General features: G+C 33.1%; 1 protein-coding gene across 3 annotated transcripts in view; it reads right to left on the bottom strand.

Annotated features, from left to right (window-relative positions):
- LOC122531474 (glucose dehydrogenase [FAD, quinone]) overlaps positions 1–17,571 on the bottom strand; it is a 46,644-nt gene that overhangs the window by 6,417 nt on the left and 22,656 nt on the right. For 2 of the 3 annotated variants that reach the window (XM_043659418.1, XM_043659419.1), the window contains exons 3-8: positions 14,177–14,420; positions 13,286–13,544; positions 10,485–10,745; positions 8,427–8,657; positions 2,473–2,800; positions 188–1,213 (exon numbers count right to left, since the gene is read on the bottom strand). In XM_043659418.1, coding sequence (XP_043515353.1) covers positions 901–1,213; positions 2,473–2,800; positions 8,427–8,657; positions 10,485–10,745; positions 13,286–13,544; positions 14,177–14,420 — 1,636 coding nt within the window. In that variant the 3' untranslated portion in view covers positions 188–900. Of the gene's footprint in view, positions 1–187; positions 1,214–2,472; positions 2,801–8,426; positions 8,658–10,484; positions 10,746–13,285; positions 13,545–14,176; positions 14,421–17,571 lie in introns of those variants that run through there. The other variant, XR_006307288.1, reaches the window with a different exon arrangement.

Genomic DNA, 17,571 nt, shown 5'->3' with positions numbered 1-17,571 from the left:
AACATTGTATTATTAAGTTATTTTTCCCCTCTAAATCACATTGGTATATTCTTCAATTTTTACCACTTTCAAAATTACTCTTTTTGTTAGCAATTGAGATAACAAATTTTAAAAACTCAAAAGAAAATATTGAAAATATCAAATTGTTATAATGCGCATGGTACTTAATAACGTTAATAATTAGATGTATAATTAGAATACTTATATTTGATGCTATTGCTGAACCCTATTTACAGTAGTTCGTACCCTTTTCCTAAATAAAAAGGGGTTTAAAGCCGAGGTAGCTGCTGCCATTGCTGGAATAATCTGCTAAAACTACAAACAACCCAAGATTTTTCAGGTTAATCATAATTTTGTTTGAACAAATTTTAACATTTCACTAAAGTCTTCAGTGACGTATATATACGTTTCCATAGCATTAATTATTCATGTTTAAATGCGCACAGCGCTACCTTAGCTTTCCTCTCTGCTGAAAGAAATTTGTAATCAAATTCATCATATTTTCAATCTCTAAACTTTCCACGAAACTCCTCAATTGATTTTTCAAGAAACTCAGGACGTAAACGTTATTGGTTTTCTTCTTTAAATATTCCTCGAGAGTAAAACTCAATGCTCTGAATCGAAAATATTTCAAACAGCGACAATTAAATTTAAATGTCTATTTTAATCGTTCTCAATTTTATTTTAACTTGTCGAAACTTTAATTAAAAGCATCAGGTGAAAACTTCATCATTCGCTGTAACACACAAACAAATCGGTCATCGTCGCCTCTAGGAATTAAACTTCCGCGTCGAAGTTTCATATCTTACGAGTCAGTTTACGGGGTCAACTATAAATTTCTTCCAGCGAACGATGTCGCTTCGATTTCGGAGGAAGTTCCGTTTCGTGATGAAGCCTCGTTCAGCCGATCCAGGTTCTCTTGATGAAGTCCGCAGCGCGTTCACCGATCATAATAGCTGGCGCGTTTGTATTGCCGGAAACGACCCTTGGCATGATACTGGTATCCGCCACTCTGACTCCTCTCACTCCCCTGACTCTCAATTGATTGTCTACCACTGCCAGAGGATCATCCGGTGGTCCCATTTTGCAAGAACCTGCTTGATGATTCTCTGGTGCGGTCTCGTGTTTCACGGCGCATTCCCAATACGCGTCGCAGCCAAATTTCAAGTGTTCGCAATTTTTCACTGGCGTCCGATCCATTTCGAATCCATATCTGAAAAATAGATGGCAATTTGTCAACAATAATGTTGATTTTGAGTAATGAAATAATGATAACAGTTAACATATAATAAATGCAATGCAATGAAATGAAGAGGTGATTTCAATTTTGAATGTTTGAAGATGTGAGAATAATTATTGTTATATCTAATGTTTTTATTATAAATGTTATCATGAACTAAATATTGCGATAATGTTGAAACATGTAAACGCATGTTCGAATGGCAGGAATGTTCGTGGCGTTATGTATTGTATAAGGCAATGAATATTTATGGCAGATGGAAAAAATGAGGAAACATTATGGCCTTCCTATCCAAATTCCCATTTATTGAATTTGATATACAAAGTGAAAGATGTATAATTAATTAATTGTAGGATTTAAATTATAAAAGCCGTTTTGTAATATTTTAAATTCTATTTATGTTTATGAAATTATCGTGAAAACGACACTGCTGAAATACACTGGCAAACTTCAGCGACATGCTCCAATTGCGAAGGTGAAAATAGATTTTTAAACACACATTCGCAAAAGAATTTTCCAGAAGAATCTTACAATGCGAGACAGATTTATAAAAAATATTTTAAGTGGCATTTCACAGCATTACAGCTGTTCAGATTATTTTGAAATATTCATGAGCCTAGTAAAAACTACAACGACATGCTTAATAATTGTTGCCAATTCTTAATTATACTATAATTTAAAGATGTATACTTCACTAATATAAATTCAAACTTCAATCGTGAAAGAGTAAATTATCTTCTTAATTTATTATTTTATTACAGGAAATTACTTTGAATGTATATTTGTATGCTTTGAACAATATGTTTCAATCAATACATATATTATATTGTACTCTGTAATATGAAAGATTCAATGTGAAAGTTAATAACTAAAAACTAAATAACAATTAACTGTTTGAAAGTTAATAACTAAAAGCTAAATAACTAAAAATTAAATAACAATTTAGTCCAGAAGAAAATATCGTCGCTGAAACGTCTCGTTAAAATTTTAGACGACCAACCTTAAGCTTTCTAACCAATCTGTACCACTCAAACTTATGTGTTTACATCAAAATTTTATATCAAACGATCTTGACGACGTGTATTTAAAATGAGAATATTATTCATCAGAATAAGTGACAGTTGATCGATGATGTTATTGACCCCCGCTGGAGGTCAGAGCTGGAGAACTAACGTTCAACCAGAAGAAATCAATATTTCAGTATACATTATAGCTGATCAGAGAGCTCGTACCTGCTGAGAGCTTCAGTTTCAGCCAGCTTGATACCAAATTTAATAGCCTCCACCATGGCTGCAACGTCGTCAGGATGGCTCAGATATTTTGGGTAAATCAGCGGCTTTGAAAGAGGATCGTTGTTTCGTAGGCGAAGGTAACCACGACTCTTTGGGTGCAGATACGTGGGAATGATGTAAATTGTGCGATTTGCACCCTTCGTTTCACCAACCATGCCTGTTTCTGCACAATCCGCTAAATAACCACCGAAGATCAATTGAACATCCGGATGGTCGACCTTTGGGTTCGCGTATTTCGTGTTTATCATGGCAGTCACCTCGGAGATACCTGTTGATTAGCAGGAAAGAGAGAAACTAAATGGCATGGAATGCATAGGAGAGTGATTTAAATGAAAATGTAGAATATTATTAATTTGAAATTTAACACTGTACGTCATTAATATTATTTATATTTCATTTATATAATTATTTGTGAAAGGCGTTATGTGTATATTCGTATAATTTACAAGAATATATAAAGAATATATTATAATATATAAATATATAAAAATATATTATAATATATAAATATATAAAGAATATAGAACATTCACAGTCCTACCCAAAGATAGTCCTTAAGTATTATCGGTAAACTGAAATTTATACGATTATTGCAGACCATTAATATTAATTACTCTATTACAAGATTAAATTTAAATGTTACTGTTTTATACATTAGTAATAAAAGATTAAACAGCGTATTGAAAAATATCAAAGAAAAGTATAAAACACAATGCAAGAATGAATCAAAATTGGGGACGGTCTTTGCATTGAAATTTTTGGAATTGATAGATTTTATGATCTAGATGATCTACTTATGTGTATAAAAATACATCTAACGATACATATAATCTTGAACTTCTCGTTTCCTTTTTTCTCTGTTTCCTTGCTCAGTTGTTTCGCAGATATATTGAAAAGACATACTTAAATAATTTCTTGTACATCTGTACATTGTTCGGCAACGGTGAAACTGCCGTATCATTTGCAATCTCAAATAATGCGATTTCATTATAAAAATCGCACACAAAATTAACCGATATACCGATATATTTTAACAAACACATCAATTAATTGCCGACGCGATCCGGTTTCTATCTCTAATTAACTTCACATGTATGAATTATGCATGAAATGATCACTCTCAGTCATATTAATTAGAATTATTCGATCAAAGTGTATTATTCAACGAACAAAGAAATGTTACTTTTAAATATAATTAATCACGTGTCGCCGGTGTGTAGCAGGTAAATAATTAAGAAATTGATTGACCGGCAGCGTAGGCAAAGATGTAGTTAACAAATTGACACAGCGAGTCAATAGTTGAGAAATTGATATGTGGCTTCGAGGTTTTACATCGCTATCGTTCCTTTCTATAAATAATTGCGAGATTGCATTCGCTACATCCCTTTGATGTGGGAAATTGGGAAAAAGATCGAAATAAAAAAACGAGTTTCCCCCGGAGCAATTTTACGTTGGAAACCAGTTTCGCCCGCTTCGAATCGAATATCTCGAAAAGGTATTTAGCTTCTCCTACGAACGATGCCGAGTTAGTTTTATAAAGAGAATACGTAACAAATGAGAATACGCGGTCGTGAGAAATTACTGTTTAACTGTAATCAAGTTCTTGGAACGAGAGAAATTATTATAGGAAGGAGAAATTGACACGAGAGGTTGCTGCAGAGAAAAGAAACATATCGCGAGTCTCTTTACGCGGTGACAATAACGTTAAAGTTTTGAGAACGAAAGAATTTTGTTATTTTCGTTATTTTATGTAGAAAAAAGAGAAAATGTGCCTTTCGAATTGAAATTGCGAAAGTATGTTGAAAATCTTGGCAATAATGTACGTATAATTAAATAAAATAATTATTATAAAATAATAATATTTATATTATTATATAATAATCATATTAAATATTATTATTTTAATAATTATTATTTTTTTTGTTATTCTTATATATAAAAATAACAAATATTATATATAGAGTGTGTACATCAAATTACAAAAATAATTTAATAATCTTTACATATTATGTTAAATATAATCCGATAAAATAAAATACAATGTAATATAACTATTTACAATTCAAGTGGTAATAATTTATAATTATTTAGTACATAATTTACAAGTAAGGGAAATTATAGGGAAATAATAGATGAAATTTAATTAATTCACTAATATATACTCCGAATCTCGTATTAAGAATAAGAACCGTTGATCGATGAACTTAAATTGCGGAATATAGTAAATTGCGAGTAACGTAGTATCGAGAGATTGTGAAATGAAATATGACTAACGATATTACCGTTCCATCTACCTTAAAATTATTAAACTGTCGTGCTGTTGCGCCTAAATGAACTTATGCCCAACTAACGCCACGTTAATCGTCATATAACACATTAAATTGCAAAGGATACTGAATTTATAATCTAGATTATTCATTCTCGCATAATCGAGAGAGTCTACTATGATTTATTATCGAGTATACACACGCGTCGCGAAAATTTATCGCGCTATCGAATTTTGTAAGTACAACGCAACCCGACGGAACTCATCAAACATTAATTCAAACATCCCAAATAGCACGCAATGCAAAATTACCCAATATCCACGATTTCCAACGCAACGATTTATTGAATAACCATGTTGTTATGCCAATATACCATTCCTCACAATCACAGTATTCACTTCGATTATCCGAACTAATTACGTTCAGCATGGCTGAATAATTAAATTCTTTTTAGACAATCGAACGATTCATACTGCTACAACTACATTTCACAGTCTTTGATAAATTATTATTATTTCTTTTTAAATTATTATTATAATTATAATAAATTATTTCCTTTTAAATTATTATTATAATAAATTGTTATTCTTTTTAAAGTATTATTCTTTCAATAATTCAATGACTGATCAAACTGAAGTACTTTCTCTTCTGTGTTTTGTATTACAACTAAATAAATAACTTTGGTGCTGTAAATTTCTTTCAATACTTTTAACGATCTGTTCGTTATTTTTATTCTGCCATTTTTCAGCCATTCTGTTGTATCGTTCTCATCACGATTCGCATATCACGTTATTTGAACTTGATAAGACTTCATAGATAATCGTCATTGGTGAAATTTCAAATTTCATGAAATTATAGAAATTTGTAAAGTGAAATATCTAATGGAAGACAGCCTCGTTAGAAGGCAAGGGTGCAAACACCTACTGCATTATAGAATAAATAAAAAAGTAACACAGGTTGGGAGCTATAGAGGTTGTAAGATAAATTTCATTCTGTCCTTTTTTCCTTTTTCATTTACTTTTGCACAAAAATCTCGCACGATACCTTCGAAACGCGGATACATCACTAGCCTCTAATTTAAATTTTCTAAACTGTCGTTGAGGGTAATTTCTCAATTATGGGAATGTAGCACGTGCCACGAATGAAAATCGTTTAGGTGAAAATCCGGAGCGTTCCGTCATTACGCTGGAAATTGTCGTGGTGTAATTAAACTTGCCCCAAGGGACGGAGTTTTAGTGCGCGGGTGGGAACGTTTGAGATTCGCGCAAGACTTAGCAAGAGCTTGTAAAACATCAGAGCCGGCGACAAACACCGGAAACACGGGACAAAGACGCGACGAATCGAACGTTAATTGACGCAATTCCGTCAGCGAGCCTCGTTATTTATACGACCGTTTCGACTCGTAAAACTTGAACAACCATAGTAAAACGGTGTACGTAAATATACTGCGAAAATTTTCATGTATTTTGTAGGATAATTATAAAGTGAAAAGTTCACAGAATATGAAAAACGTAATATGAAAAAAAAAAAAAAAGAAATAAAGGTTAAAATAACGTATGTTTCTAACATATGTCAAAGAGTTGGCTATATTTCAAAATGCACGAAACGAGCGATACCGAATGTGCATTATAATGCTAGATCAATACTTATGTTTAACAGATATCACAACGATAATTTTATAATTCCAACTTTATCTTAAGATGTTTGAACCAGCTGGTTCAAAAAGCTGGATTTATTGCCCTTTGAAAATCATTCTCATTTTAAATTCAACGAATGAACGATTAACTATTGAGTGGCTTAACTCTTCAATTTCAGTTTCAGATAGTTGGAATTCGTAACACAAGTTGGTAAATAGAAATAAAAATTTCTTCTGCAGCGTAAGAAAACATCAAAAATTAGGCACATAAATTTGCAATCATTAAAATTAAATTATAAGACCCCAATGGTCTGATTAAAGCTTGTTTGACGTACTTTATCCTTCAATGTTCTTCTGTAGTTAAATGTCAAATGCAGTGAGGTCAAACGATCTCGGAATTGCAGTTACAGAAGTAGGTAGTTACAGACGTATCCACCTTCTGAGTGGATGTCACAGTAGATAAGTGTTATGATAAGACCTAAGAGCAAAGAGTTAAATATTCATAGATATTTTTTGAGCTATTACACCACATAATATGTTTTTCGTTAAGCTAATCTAAACTGGCGGAGGTAAAATTCGTACTTGAGAAATATTCTGAGAAAGGATTGCGTGGCTGGCGGAAAAACACGAGCGGGACATTCTTCTTTTTTCTGTTTCAATCGGTTTCGGGTCAAATGATGGCAAACAGAGCGATCGGAAACGCGGTTACGTCAGCCGTCTGATCGGCAAACACGAAACGGGATCATTGTGCAACGCGCTTTCACTGCTCGCTGTATGCAGACTCTCTCGATTGTTTCCGATACAACTCCCATGATTTGATGAGCTTTTGCTACATTTCTTTGTTCTTATCGCCGCGCCGCAGCTTTATGTAGATTATTGATTTTCATTCGGATAGGATTTCAAAGTGATACGGCACACTCGTCGCGCGTATTATGCGTGTTACACCTTGTTGACCGTTTGACGACCGACGTTTATAACGTTTATAAGTTCTTTCACGGACGTTGAATTTCAATTAATTAATATATAAATAAATAAATAATATATCAAATAATTAATAAATAAATAATATATCATTGCTTCGAGAAGATAGATCTTTTTAGTGCTTTATTTTCTTCATCTTTCAATGGATATAAATTCTCATTCAAACAGACAGATGAACGGTTAATTTTCATTTCTCAGTATCTTCGTTTCATGTTTCAGATAATCTTGAAATTCATTAACTCGTGGAAATTATTCAAAATCGTTCAAAATTACTAAACTATCCCGTTATCCTCACATTCTAAATACGCATTAAAGATTTAAAGAAAGATTGCACTTTAAAGATTCCAAATGTTATACAGCACATCATATAAGCATAGAAGTATGAGAAACGGTCCGCAAATATAATAAACAAATTTTTAAAATAGTAAATAAATATTTACTATTTTATTATATTAAATAATAAATTATAATAAGTAATATTACATAGTATAATAGTACTGTAATACATATTGTACGTATTATGATAGTACTGTAATACATATTGTATATATTATGATAGTATTATAATACACATTGTACATGTTATAATAGTACTATAATACATATTTTACGCATTATGATAGTACTATAATACATATTGTACATATTATGATAGTACTATAATACATATTGTACCTATTATGATGGTACTATAATACATATTGTACGTATTATAATAGTGCTATTGCATAATTATAGAATCTAAATTATAATTTAATAAAATAACTAATATTAATTTACAAATAATAATTAATTATAATGATTAATATTTATTAATAAAATAATAAAACAATAAAAATTAATTTATTAATAAAATAATAAAATAATAAAAATTAATTTATTAATAAAATAATAAAAATTAATAACGAAATTATGAACATAAAAAATATTAGTAAATGGATAATAATATAATAATATAACAACGTCATACAATAAAATATATCACAAGTAAAGTTGTCTTTTTTACTTACCGGTGCCAGACATCAAACCATCCCTGAAGAGAAGGTACTCCATCGCAGTTGCCCAGTTGAGAGGCGTCGTGTCAGTGTCATTGATAGTGAAGGCCAGCGTATAGGCGACGTGATTGTGAAGATTTTTACCTACGCCAGGCAGATCGTGAACAACGGGGACACCGACGGCATTCAAGTCCTCTCGAGGACCGATACCGCTGTTCAAAAGTATCTGCGGCGAGTTAACTGCGCCTGCGTAAAAAAATTTTACGGTAAAAAAGGCGGATGCCATATTTTTTAACAACGATGAAATATTTGCAGTTACAAAAGGATAGGGCTATAAAACTCGCAGACCTTGAGGGAAACCAGACTCTTTTGCGTTGTTTCGTTCATCAGGTTTCAGCTTTTTGTAAACTGAAAATCGTGTCTCGCCATCTCTTTTGAGAAACGACGACGAAGTTCGCTTTAACTTGTTCAAGAGTTTTACGATACTCTTTATTATTTTTAATACCCGGTATTAATATTACATTTGGGGCGGATAATAAAATTTCTGAATTACGAGGACATCGCGTATGAAGTAAAAATCTGAAGTTGTACAAGCATGTAACAAGCGTTGATTCTTATATAATGATCACTGACAGTCCCTTTATGAGAGTTGTCGAGGACTCTTTGATCTTCTTCCGCAGCAATCTTTGCTTCCTTTGTTCTCCAAAAGACACAATTTCTGTCATTTCTGAGAATATCAACGCGTAATTACAATTATGGATCACGAACAATAATTTCAATGAGACTAATTACTGTTTGGACGAAGAATCTTTAAACACAAGACTGTCTGAAAACCTTGAATATTTTCTGTATGTCTTATTATTATAACTGATTTTATATTCATTTTGTATTTTTCAAGGAAAAAAGAAACGATTTATGTACAAGATTTTGTCATGAATTCTTACTTAAATTTTTGAGTTTGTACAGTAATGTGTTTTAATATTTATAATATTTAATATTTTTATAACTTCTTGTCTGAGAATTTATTAAGCTGTATTGTAAGAATATTTCGTTTCCAAAAGTTTTAAATTAAAGATTTTACCACTTTTTTGTCACTTGATATAATTTTGATATTAATAACTGGTTTGCGTCAAGTTTTGTAATTTCTTTTGGAAAAGATTAGTTCGTTTTAGAAATTTTAGCGTTTACAACGTTCGGGTCAAATTTTATTTTTTTGTAGAGATGTATAGTTTAGTACAGCTTAAGTTGAGATTTTTGTGTTATACACATCACAAAACAGAGCAACGTTTCTCTCCGACAAATGCTGAACAAACACAGATCCTTTATTAACGCGAATGAATATCGCTCACGTTCAGCCGGTAGTTTAGAAACGCGAAATAATCCGCGATTTTCCGTTATCGTATTTTACCGCAGCCAACTAAAATTGGAAACGGAAGATTAAGTTTCCATGTTTGATCGTAGAAATCCAGCATAAGGTAACACAGATCTGGGACTTGATTATTCAAGTGCTCCGGTAATGAGATTTTTTTTTCTCCGCAAGAGATAACTGATCTCGATAGTGAAACGCATTCCTTCCTGCTTTCCTTTTTCGGTAGGCTTGAAACTTGACTGACAGCTATCATTTCACACGTTGCTTGATATTACATCGAAACGATGGATAAACATAGATCGTATGTAATTTTACACGACGCGTGTATGATACAATTGGAAATCTCTAGAATATGATAATTTCCTTCTGCTACGACAAATCTCCTCGACTCGAAATACGTAGAAATTCGATTATTATTTATTATACGCTTAATGTATAGTTTATTTACTTACAGAAAGTAAATTCAAATTCAAAAAGAAATCTGCATCTATACAAATAGGAAATTTACTTATCCACATACTATGAAGATTACGTTAAATTGTTGTAACTTTGGTCCCATTTTCAAGAGTGAAAATCTTTACTTTGAAATTCGAAAACGTCTTCGAGAACAATCGAGAAAAGATTTTTTCCGCGGCTAGATCCGATCACTTCGATTGAGAAACGTTATCGTAACAAAGTTAGACGACATCGAAGACGATAATTACCTCCGCTCACGACCACTTCCTTCGCCACAGAAACTCGATGAATCTCTCTATCGTGGACGAATTCCACGCCAACTGCCCTTTTGTTGTTGTCGAACAAGATCCTGGTGGCCGTGGAATTGAGCATTATGTGAAGATTCGGTCGATTTCTGGCTGGGCGTAAGAATGCCCGGGCCGTTGAAAGTCGCGAACCGTTTCTCGAGGTCGTTTGGGCTATGGCAAATCCGGTGTGAGTTCGTCCATTCAGGTCCGCGGTACCGTAACCTGTAAATAATTAGCCAAGGCATTTATTTCTTTTGTGTAACAATTGCTAGACTACGAATATTTATGCAAACTTATAAAGAAAGTTTAAAATTGTCTGTACGGTACTAATATGTATATATATACAGGGTGTTTTGTAACTTGTGGGACCCACTTCGGGAGCTGATTGTACGCCTAAAAATAATGAAAAAAAGTCATATATGTCCTATCTGCCTTCGTTTATGAGATCTAATGAATTTTCCGTTTTAATTACTTTTAAAAAAGATGCTCGAAATGACCACCTTGCCATTTGAAGACAAGCCTGCACGCGTCTTGTCATTCATCTGCTTACTCTCTCTATCATTCCTGGTGTTTCTCGAATTTGTCGGAAGCCTTGCTCTATTCTAATTCGTAGTATTTCAGCATTTTCAATCGATGTTGCGTATACAATAGATTTTAAATGTCCCCNAACCTCCACGACCAATCCATTTATTTGCAAAGTGTTGATTTAAAAATTGCCTAGCCACTCGGCTAAAATGCGGCGGAGCTCCATCGAGCATAAACCGCATACGAAGTCTAATATCGACTGGAACTTCCTCTAATATTTTGTGTAAACGGGTACTCAAAAAATCAACGTACTTTGTGCCTGTTGGTTTCCCATCGAGAAAAAAATCGTCCAATTAAAAATTTATCAATTATTCCTGCCCATACGTTTAAACTAAACTTGTGTTGATGTCTTGAATGCACAATAATATGTGGGTTTTCTCTTCATCCCAATTATGATTATTATGAAAATTGAATATACCATCCGTGGTAAAACTAGCTTACTAGAGTTTGCTCTGTTTATAAAATTTATTATATCTCATAAACGAAGACAGATAGGACTTATATTTATATGACTTTTTTTCATCATTTTAGGCGTACAATCAGCTTCCGAAGGGTCCTACAAGTTACGAATATATCGTTCTCTTACGATCCAACTAAAAAGACATGATTTTCGAGCTATCACAGTAAAACTATTGCAAGAGATAGCCCTTCGTCAATTGTGAAAATCTCATTCGTCGATCTTCATGATTTGGCCAGTGAAAAGGAATTATTATTATGAATTTTGTCTCGGCTATCACAAGTATATTGTTTTGAATTGCGTTGTTTCTTTAATTAACAAAACAACGTCCAATTTCCTTCGAAACTAAAAATTTTTCGCTACTTCTGAAAAGCACGTTTTTTGGAGTTGTGTATGAGAATTCATTTTAATGCTGGACACTTTTCTTATCAGCATCTGTTCAGTATTTTTGTTACATATAATTTTACAAGATTCTGGATCACCTCTTCAGGTTTGAAACTTTCTTCTGTATTTCATCTCGTAGAAAATACAAATAAAAACACAGTCTGTTCATTACATTACATAACATTGCAAAGGAAAATTCATTTCTACTTGCCAGTTATCAAATTAATCATAAATCTCCATTCATTTTTAAACTAAAATTGAAAGACCATTTGAGACTTAAATCTTCTACAACTTGGACATTATTTAAGAGAGGGAGTGGTCGTGTGTTACATAAAAGCATCTTGGACCCACAAATATCATTTACGACATCAATCCACTTTTATTTGTTAACTTTTCGTTTGTATCGAAATTCTTCTGCTCTGGAAATTCGGCATCGATCACGAGAATTCAAAGAAGGAGAAAAAAAAAAAAGAAATGACCACGTGTGCCACTTACAAACTCGTAACAAGGTCGTTTCATTCATTATCGAAATCGTGCATCACCATTGTTAGCTACCGAAGAAAATGATGTCGTAATTGACAGGTGTGAACCAGAATCCCGCAACTGGTTTTTCGATGGATGGTCAAAACGAGCCATCAAGACTCACCGCAAGGAGAAATAACAACTAAATAAAGAAGAAACGAGTTCCTCGTTGCCGCGTAATAACAGGTTAAACGCGAATCGAATCAAGCGGCTCGACTCGTTGTTGTTGCTCGAGTTTTGTCCACTTTTTACCACGACTTTCTCGCGAATTTCGTTTTACTGTAACTGGCGTAATGGACGGTAAACAGAGAGTTCTTTTTCCCAACTTGTTTGTCCTGCTGTTCCTTGGGAATGCTTGGGAATGCATCTTTGACAAAATTAACTGTTACACAGTTGGAATTTTACTAAAAAAAGCAGGGTGAATTTGAGTAAATTCAATTTAATTCGTTTGTAATTTCCGGTAATTAAAGTATCAGCTGTCGACAAGCCTGACAAATTCAATTGTCAATTACCCAAGTATAAAGTCTCAGATTTCCTTTGCAATCCTTTAATGAATTTGCACTGCGACAAATCATCAGTGATTTATTAAATTTTCACGACTGATCTTGTTTGAAGCTTATATGAATTTATTGAGCGATTTTACATTGAGATGTACAATTGTAGCCATGTAAACGTCATGTAATTGTTAGACCATTGAAAAGTATGTCACAGGTATATCGGTATAAAACTATCTTCTGTCCAACGATTGATCAAGCTAACTAAATAAATCATTTCGTCACGCTAAATAATAGTTTATGGAGTTAGTATGACTTACCAAGTTCCTTTCCAGCTTCGAGGATTGAATAACTCAAGGGCGGGTGATAAGGGAACTGTGTGACTGTGAGTGGTCCACCGACACCGTGATAACCGTAATCCATGATGTTTGCTTGAAGATTATCCTCGCTCCTGATGAAATACGGAAGGACATCTTGATAAGACCATCCTATGTTTCCAAGCCTCGCCCAGTCATCGTAATCCTTTCGTGAGCCCCTCATATACATCATGCCATTCATAACGCTGGTTCCACCCAACACCTGAAGAACATTTTAATTACCCACTCGTTTATTGCCCGTTTGCCGTTTGTACAATGTCGGACGAAAGAGAAATCGAGACAGGAACACGATAAGTGCCAATATGTAGTCTATTATACTCTTTATCGCTGGTAAAAATGGTAACAGTTTGTTCTGAAGTATATTTTACGTTCATTGCTTTTGTCAAATATAATTTCTGCGTGCTCTAAAATTTCCATGACATAAATTTTCTCTCATCCATTATTGTATATATCCCTGTGAGATTAATTTGAATTATCACTGATTGCATTTGTGAAATGTATATTGGAAGAATTTTACAATTTTTACATCTATAATAATAATAATAACTCTTATAATTTTAAATATATATAATTATTAAATTACTATATATATATTTACTATATATACTATATATTTACTATATTAAATTACTATATATATATATATATATAGTATATTAAATTGTGAAATTTGCAAATATCAAATATTTGTTACATCTAATCAGTGTGTAAAGAATGATACTGTACATAATATCCTAAATATGTAATCTGAGCAAATTATTCTCGACGTGTGTCAGAACAAAAATCGCGAAAGATTGAAGATTATTTCAACTTTAGAGTCTCAGGGATACATACCTTACCCCTAGGCCAGTAACACTTCCGATCATCTTTATTCAGACAAGCAGTATCTTCGCTCTCGGTGTTGTATTGCCAATCGATGTTAGTGCCAATGAAATTAAAAAAGAACGAAGGTATCTGCGTCCCGGTGGGTTCATCCAGGCCAGCTTCTAACAGTAACACCGAAAATCGTGGCTCCTCCGACAACCGTGCCGCAACTGTCGCGCCCGCACTGCCACCCCCAATAACTACAAAATCGTATCTGAAATTAATACAAAGGGATTCAATATAAATTGAAGCGATTCACTGGTGGACACTCGACGTCCTTTGAAATTAATATTGTAACGCAATGAACGAAGAACTTACTTTCTAAGACATTCGATCGCCACTGTTGCATAATCTTATATCACGTATTAAGAAATCGCTATTATATTTCCCATTCGAACGCTTGAAGCCCGGTGGCCGGAGAATTTTCGAGTTTCATCGTCATTTTAACCACCTGCGGCTATCTGCATTATTTACTACGTGCATGTGTAATCACTTACTTTAAATGTCTAGCCTCTGGATACAGACAGCAATGAAACGACCCAAGTGTTCCCAATGTGTTCGCTCACACGTAATAAGTGCCTCAATTGCAATTAAATTCTATCGCGTAATCTGTTCCTCAAAGTCAAGTTACATGAATCAGCTGCACACTTCTTACGAAATGCCGGCCACTTCAAACAAGGTTACGATTTCACTTTTTACAGGTGAGTAGGCTGACGAATCGGTCGTTCGTCGCCGTCACAGTGTCATTCTTCTAATGGTAAAAATCATCGCATCTTCACGAACGCGCAATTACTGTCGCGCGAATTAGAAACTGGGTTAGAGGAACGAAAGTCCCACAGTCCGGCCGAGCGTCTGTCGAGCGAAAGGTGGATTTCTCAGGAGTTTGTTGGGGACGTTCGTGCTATAAGTGATGGCATTTTGAATGCCACGAGGTGCATGGCAGCCGTGCGCACTATGCGAAATGTAGGTAATACACTTGCCTCGCCGAGGGACGACAACTTTATGCGCTGATGAAAATATGGCCGTGAATGAGGCCCGGTGTGCCTTTCATTCCGGCTTTCCTCAAGTGTCCACCAACGCGAGGATGATTTGGATTTAGATGAATGGACGTAAAATTTCGTTAAACAGACTTTGTACTTCAAGTTTAAATATAGCGTCTCTTATTAATGTTTGAATACTTTGTCCATTATTTCCCTCTGTAATTAAATTACTATATATGCATATTTAATTGTGATTGAATTAATGTATGCACACATATTTCTTTGATTCTATTCCTTATATTTTAAAACATAGTTTTATTGGATTACTTTCTAAAGTTATTTACCGATTTCCTAAATTTTACGTCAGTTATGTCAAAATTATCTCACAAAATTATATGTCCATGCTGATCTATTGGAATGGAATCATTCAATTACTAAAAAATTTTTATAAACAAGAGGAGAGATTATTTAGTCGTTGGATACGTGAGCGTGATGTAATAACATTTTTATTAACAACGAAATCACAATGTGGAAAAATAGAGAAATGAATTTTAAATGAAGGAGTTATTTCATCCAAAAGAGATTGGCAATTCTCGGTTAACGCATCAATTCAAATATTAAAAGATCTGATGTGATACACTCGTTTCACTCTTCACTTTTACTTCAGCCCGTGGCATTTCATTTCGAAGCAATTTTTCTAAACGTGTTTGCGAACAGTCAACACATTCAACAGCAATGAAACCGCTCGAATTGCATAATAAATAATTAAATAATTTCTAAAAATTTTCGTATAAAATTTTATATACATTTTCGTCAATTTATTTAAAAAGAAAACTAGATATCAATAAATACGATAAACATTTAATTTTTAAATATATATTTATTTTTTTTACTTAACAAAAATAATAATATATTTATACATATTTAGATCATTTATTTTCGAGATAATTAGATTATTAAAATAAATTAATTAACCCTGATACAAAAGTACAAATTTTATTTCACTTGTAATTCGTTCTGAAAAATTCTCATTGTATCTCATTAAATATTAAACTGTGGGCGTGTATTTTGCTTTAATTTATCGAACGTCCTTAAAAATGAAGTAAATATTCTTTAAGGTTCAGTTAATTAAAGTGCAAGAAAACCAATTTCTCTACGTGAAGCAGAATACTTGCGAGTTCTTTATATATATATTTGCTGTCGCTACTTGTTAACTGTTTGAACGTTTTGAAGTGAGCTTATTGCAAAGATATGCACAAGTATATTCATTTACAATTATGTAAAAAGTCGGCTAAGCAAAAAGTTGAAAGTTTTAATCACAATTTCTTTTCGTTTGATTAATACAAGAAATACTGTTTATTGTCTACAACTATAGCTATTTCTGCAATGTCTACGAGCAATATCGTTTATGAAACTGCATGAAACAGCCCGTTACTCTATTCCCGCTTTTAGCCAATTCTTCTTATTCCCTCCAACCAAAATGGGTCGTAAAATAAAATTCACGAGCCATCATTCATTCCTCAATGCTACCACTTTGTTGCGCAACAGAATTCTTCCATAAAGGAACAGAATTTTTCCAGCTAATTTCAACAAATCGCGCTACCTGTTAACATCACAGTTAACAGAAGCGAACTGAAACGTAGCATTATATTCTCAATGATAAATAACCTGGAAAACCTGTTTTCATTAACGCGTCTTGTTAGCGAAATTATTATCACTTTTGCAATCGTTTCCATCGATATTGTCATTAATCAGCGTTGCGGTTTGTTGAAACGTTCAGTTCAGGATCTTTGATATTGATCTGATACGTTTACACAGATTCGAGTTAATTGTGTGATATCGATGTAAATTCTAAAGGTAAATTAGAATCACAGATTTTTCGGATGGTAAATTTTCATGTACGTGTATATCATTGTATGATATAAATTAGATTTTTAAATGAAATGTGACTTGTATTAAGATTTCCGACCCAATATGATAGCACGTTTCATACGTAATAATGCAATTATTATATTAATACATCATATACAGGTTCAAATAATATGTATAATATTTTTATCAGACGATAAAAGAGTTTAGTTATTATATTGTGGCAACCATATGAGAAAGAATGTTTATATTGCACAAGCGATCTACACTGATTAATGTCGACAAGTTTTTTTTAATCATCTACGATCTATTGAGATCTCTTTACAACTATTTCCCCTAAAACTTACTGTACGACTTTCCCCCCTCTATTTTATATTGAATTTTGAACATTAGGGTTAGATGACGAAATATTGGGATTTTTTAAATTTTTCTCGCTTAACTTTAATTATTTAAAACTATGAAAAGAAAAAAGAAAAGAAAAACTTTATAGCAAATTCGACGAGCATCTATCAAAAA

This window comes from Frieseomelitta varia, unplaced genomic scaffold (genome assembly GCF_011392965.1).
Source record: "Frieseomelitta varia isolate USP_RPSP 00005682 unplaced genomic scaffold, Fvar_1.2 scaffold_40, whole genome shotgun sequence".
NCBI classification, from domain to species: Eukaryota; Metazoa; Arthropoda; class Insecta; order Hymenoptera; family Apidae; genus Frieseomelitta; species Frieseomelitta varia.
The sequence above is the reverse complement of the archived record's forward strand: the minus strand, read 5'-3'. Positions and strand labels throughout refer to the sequence as shown.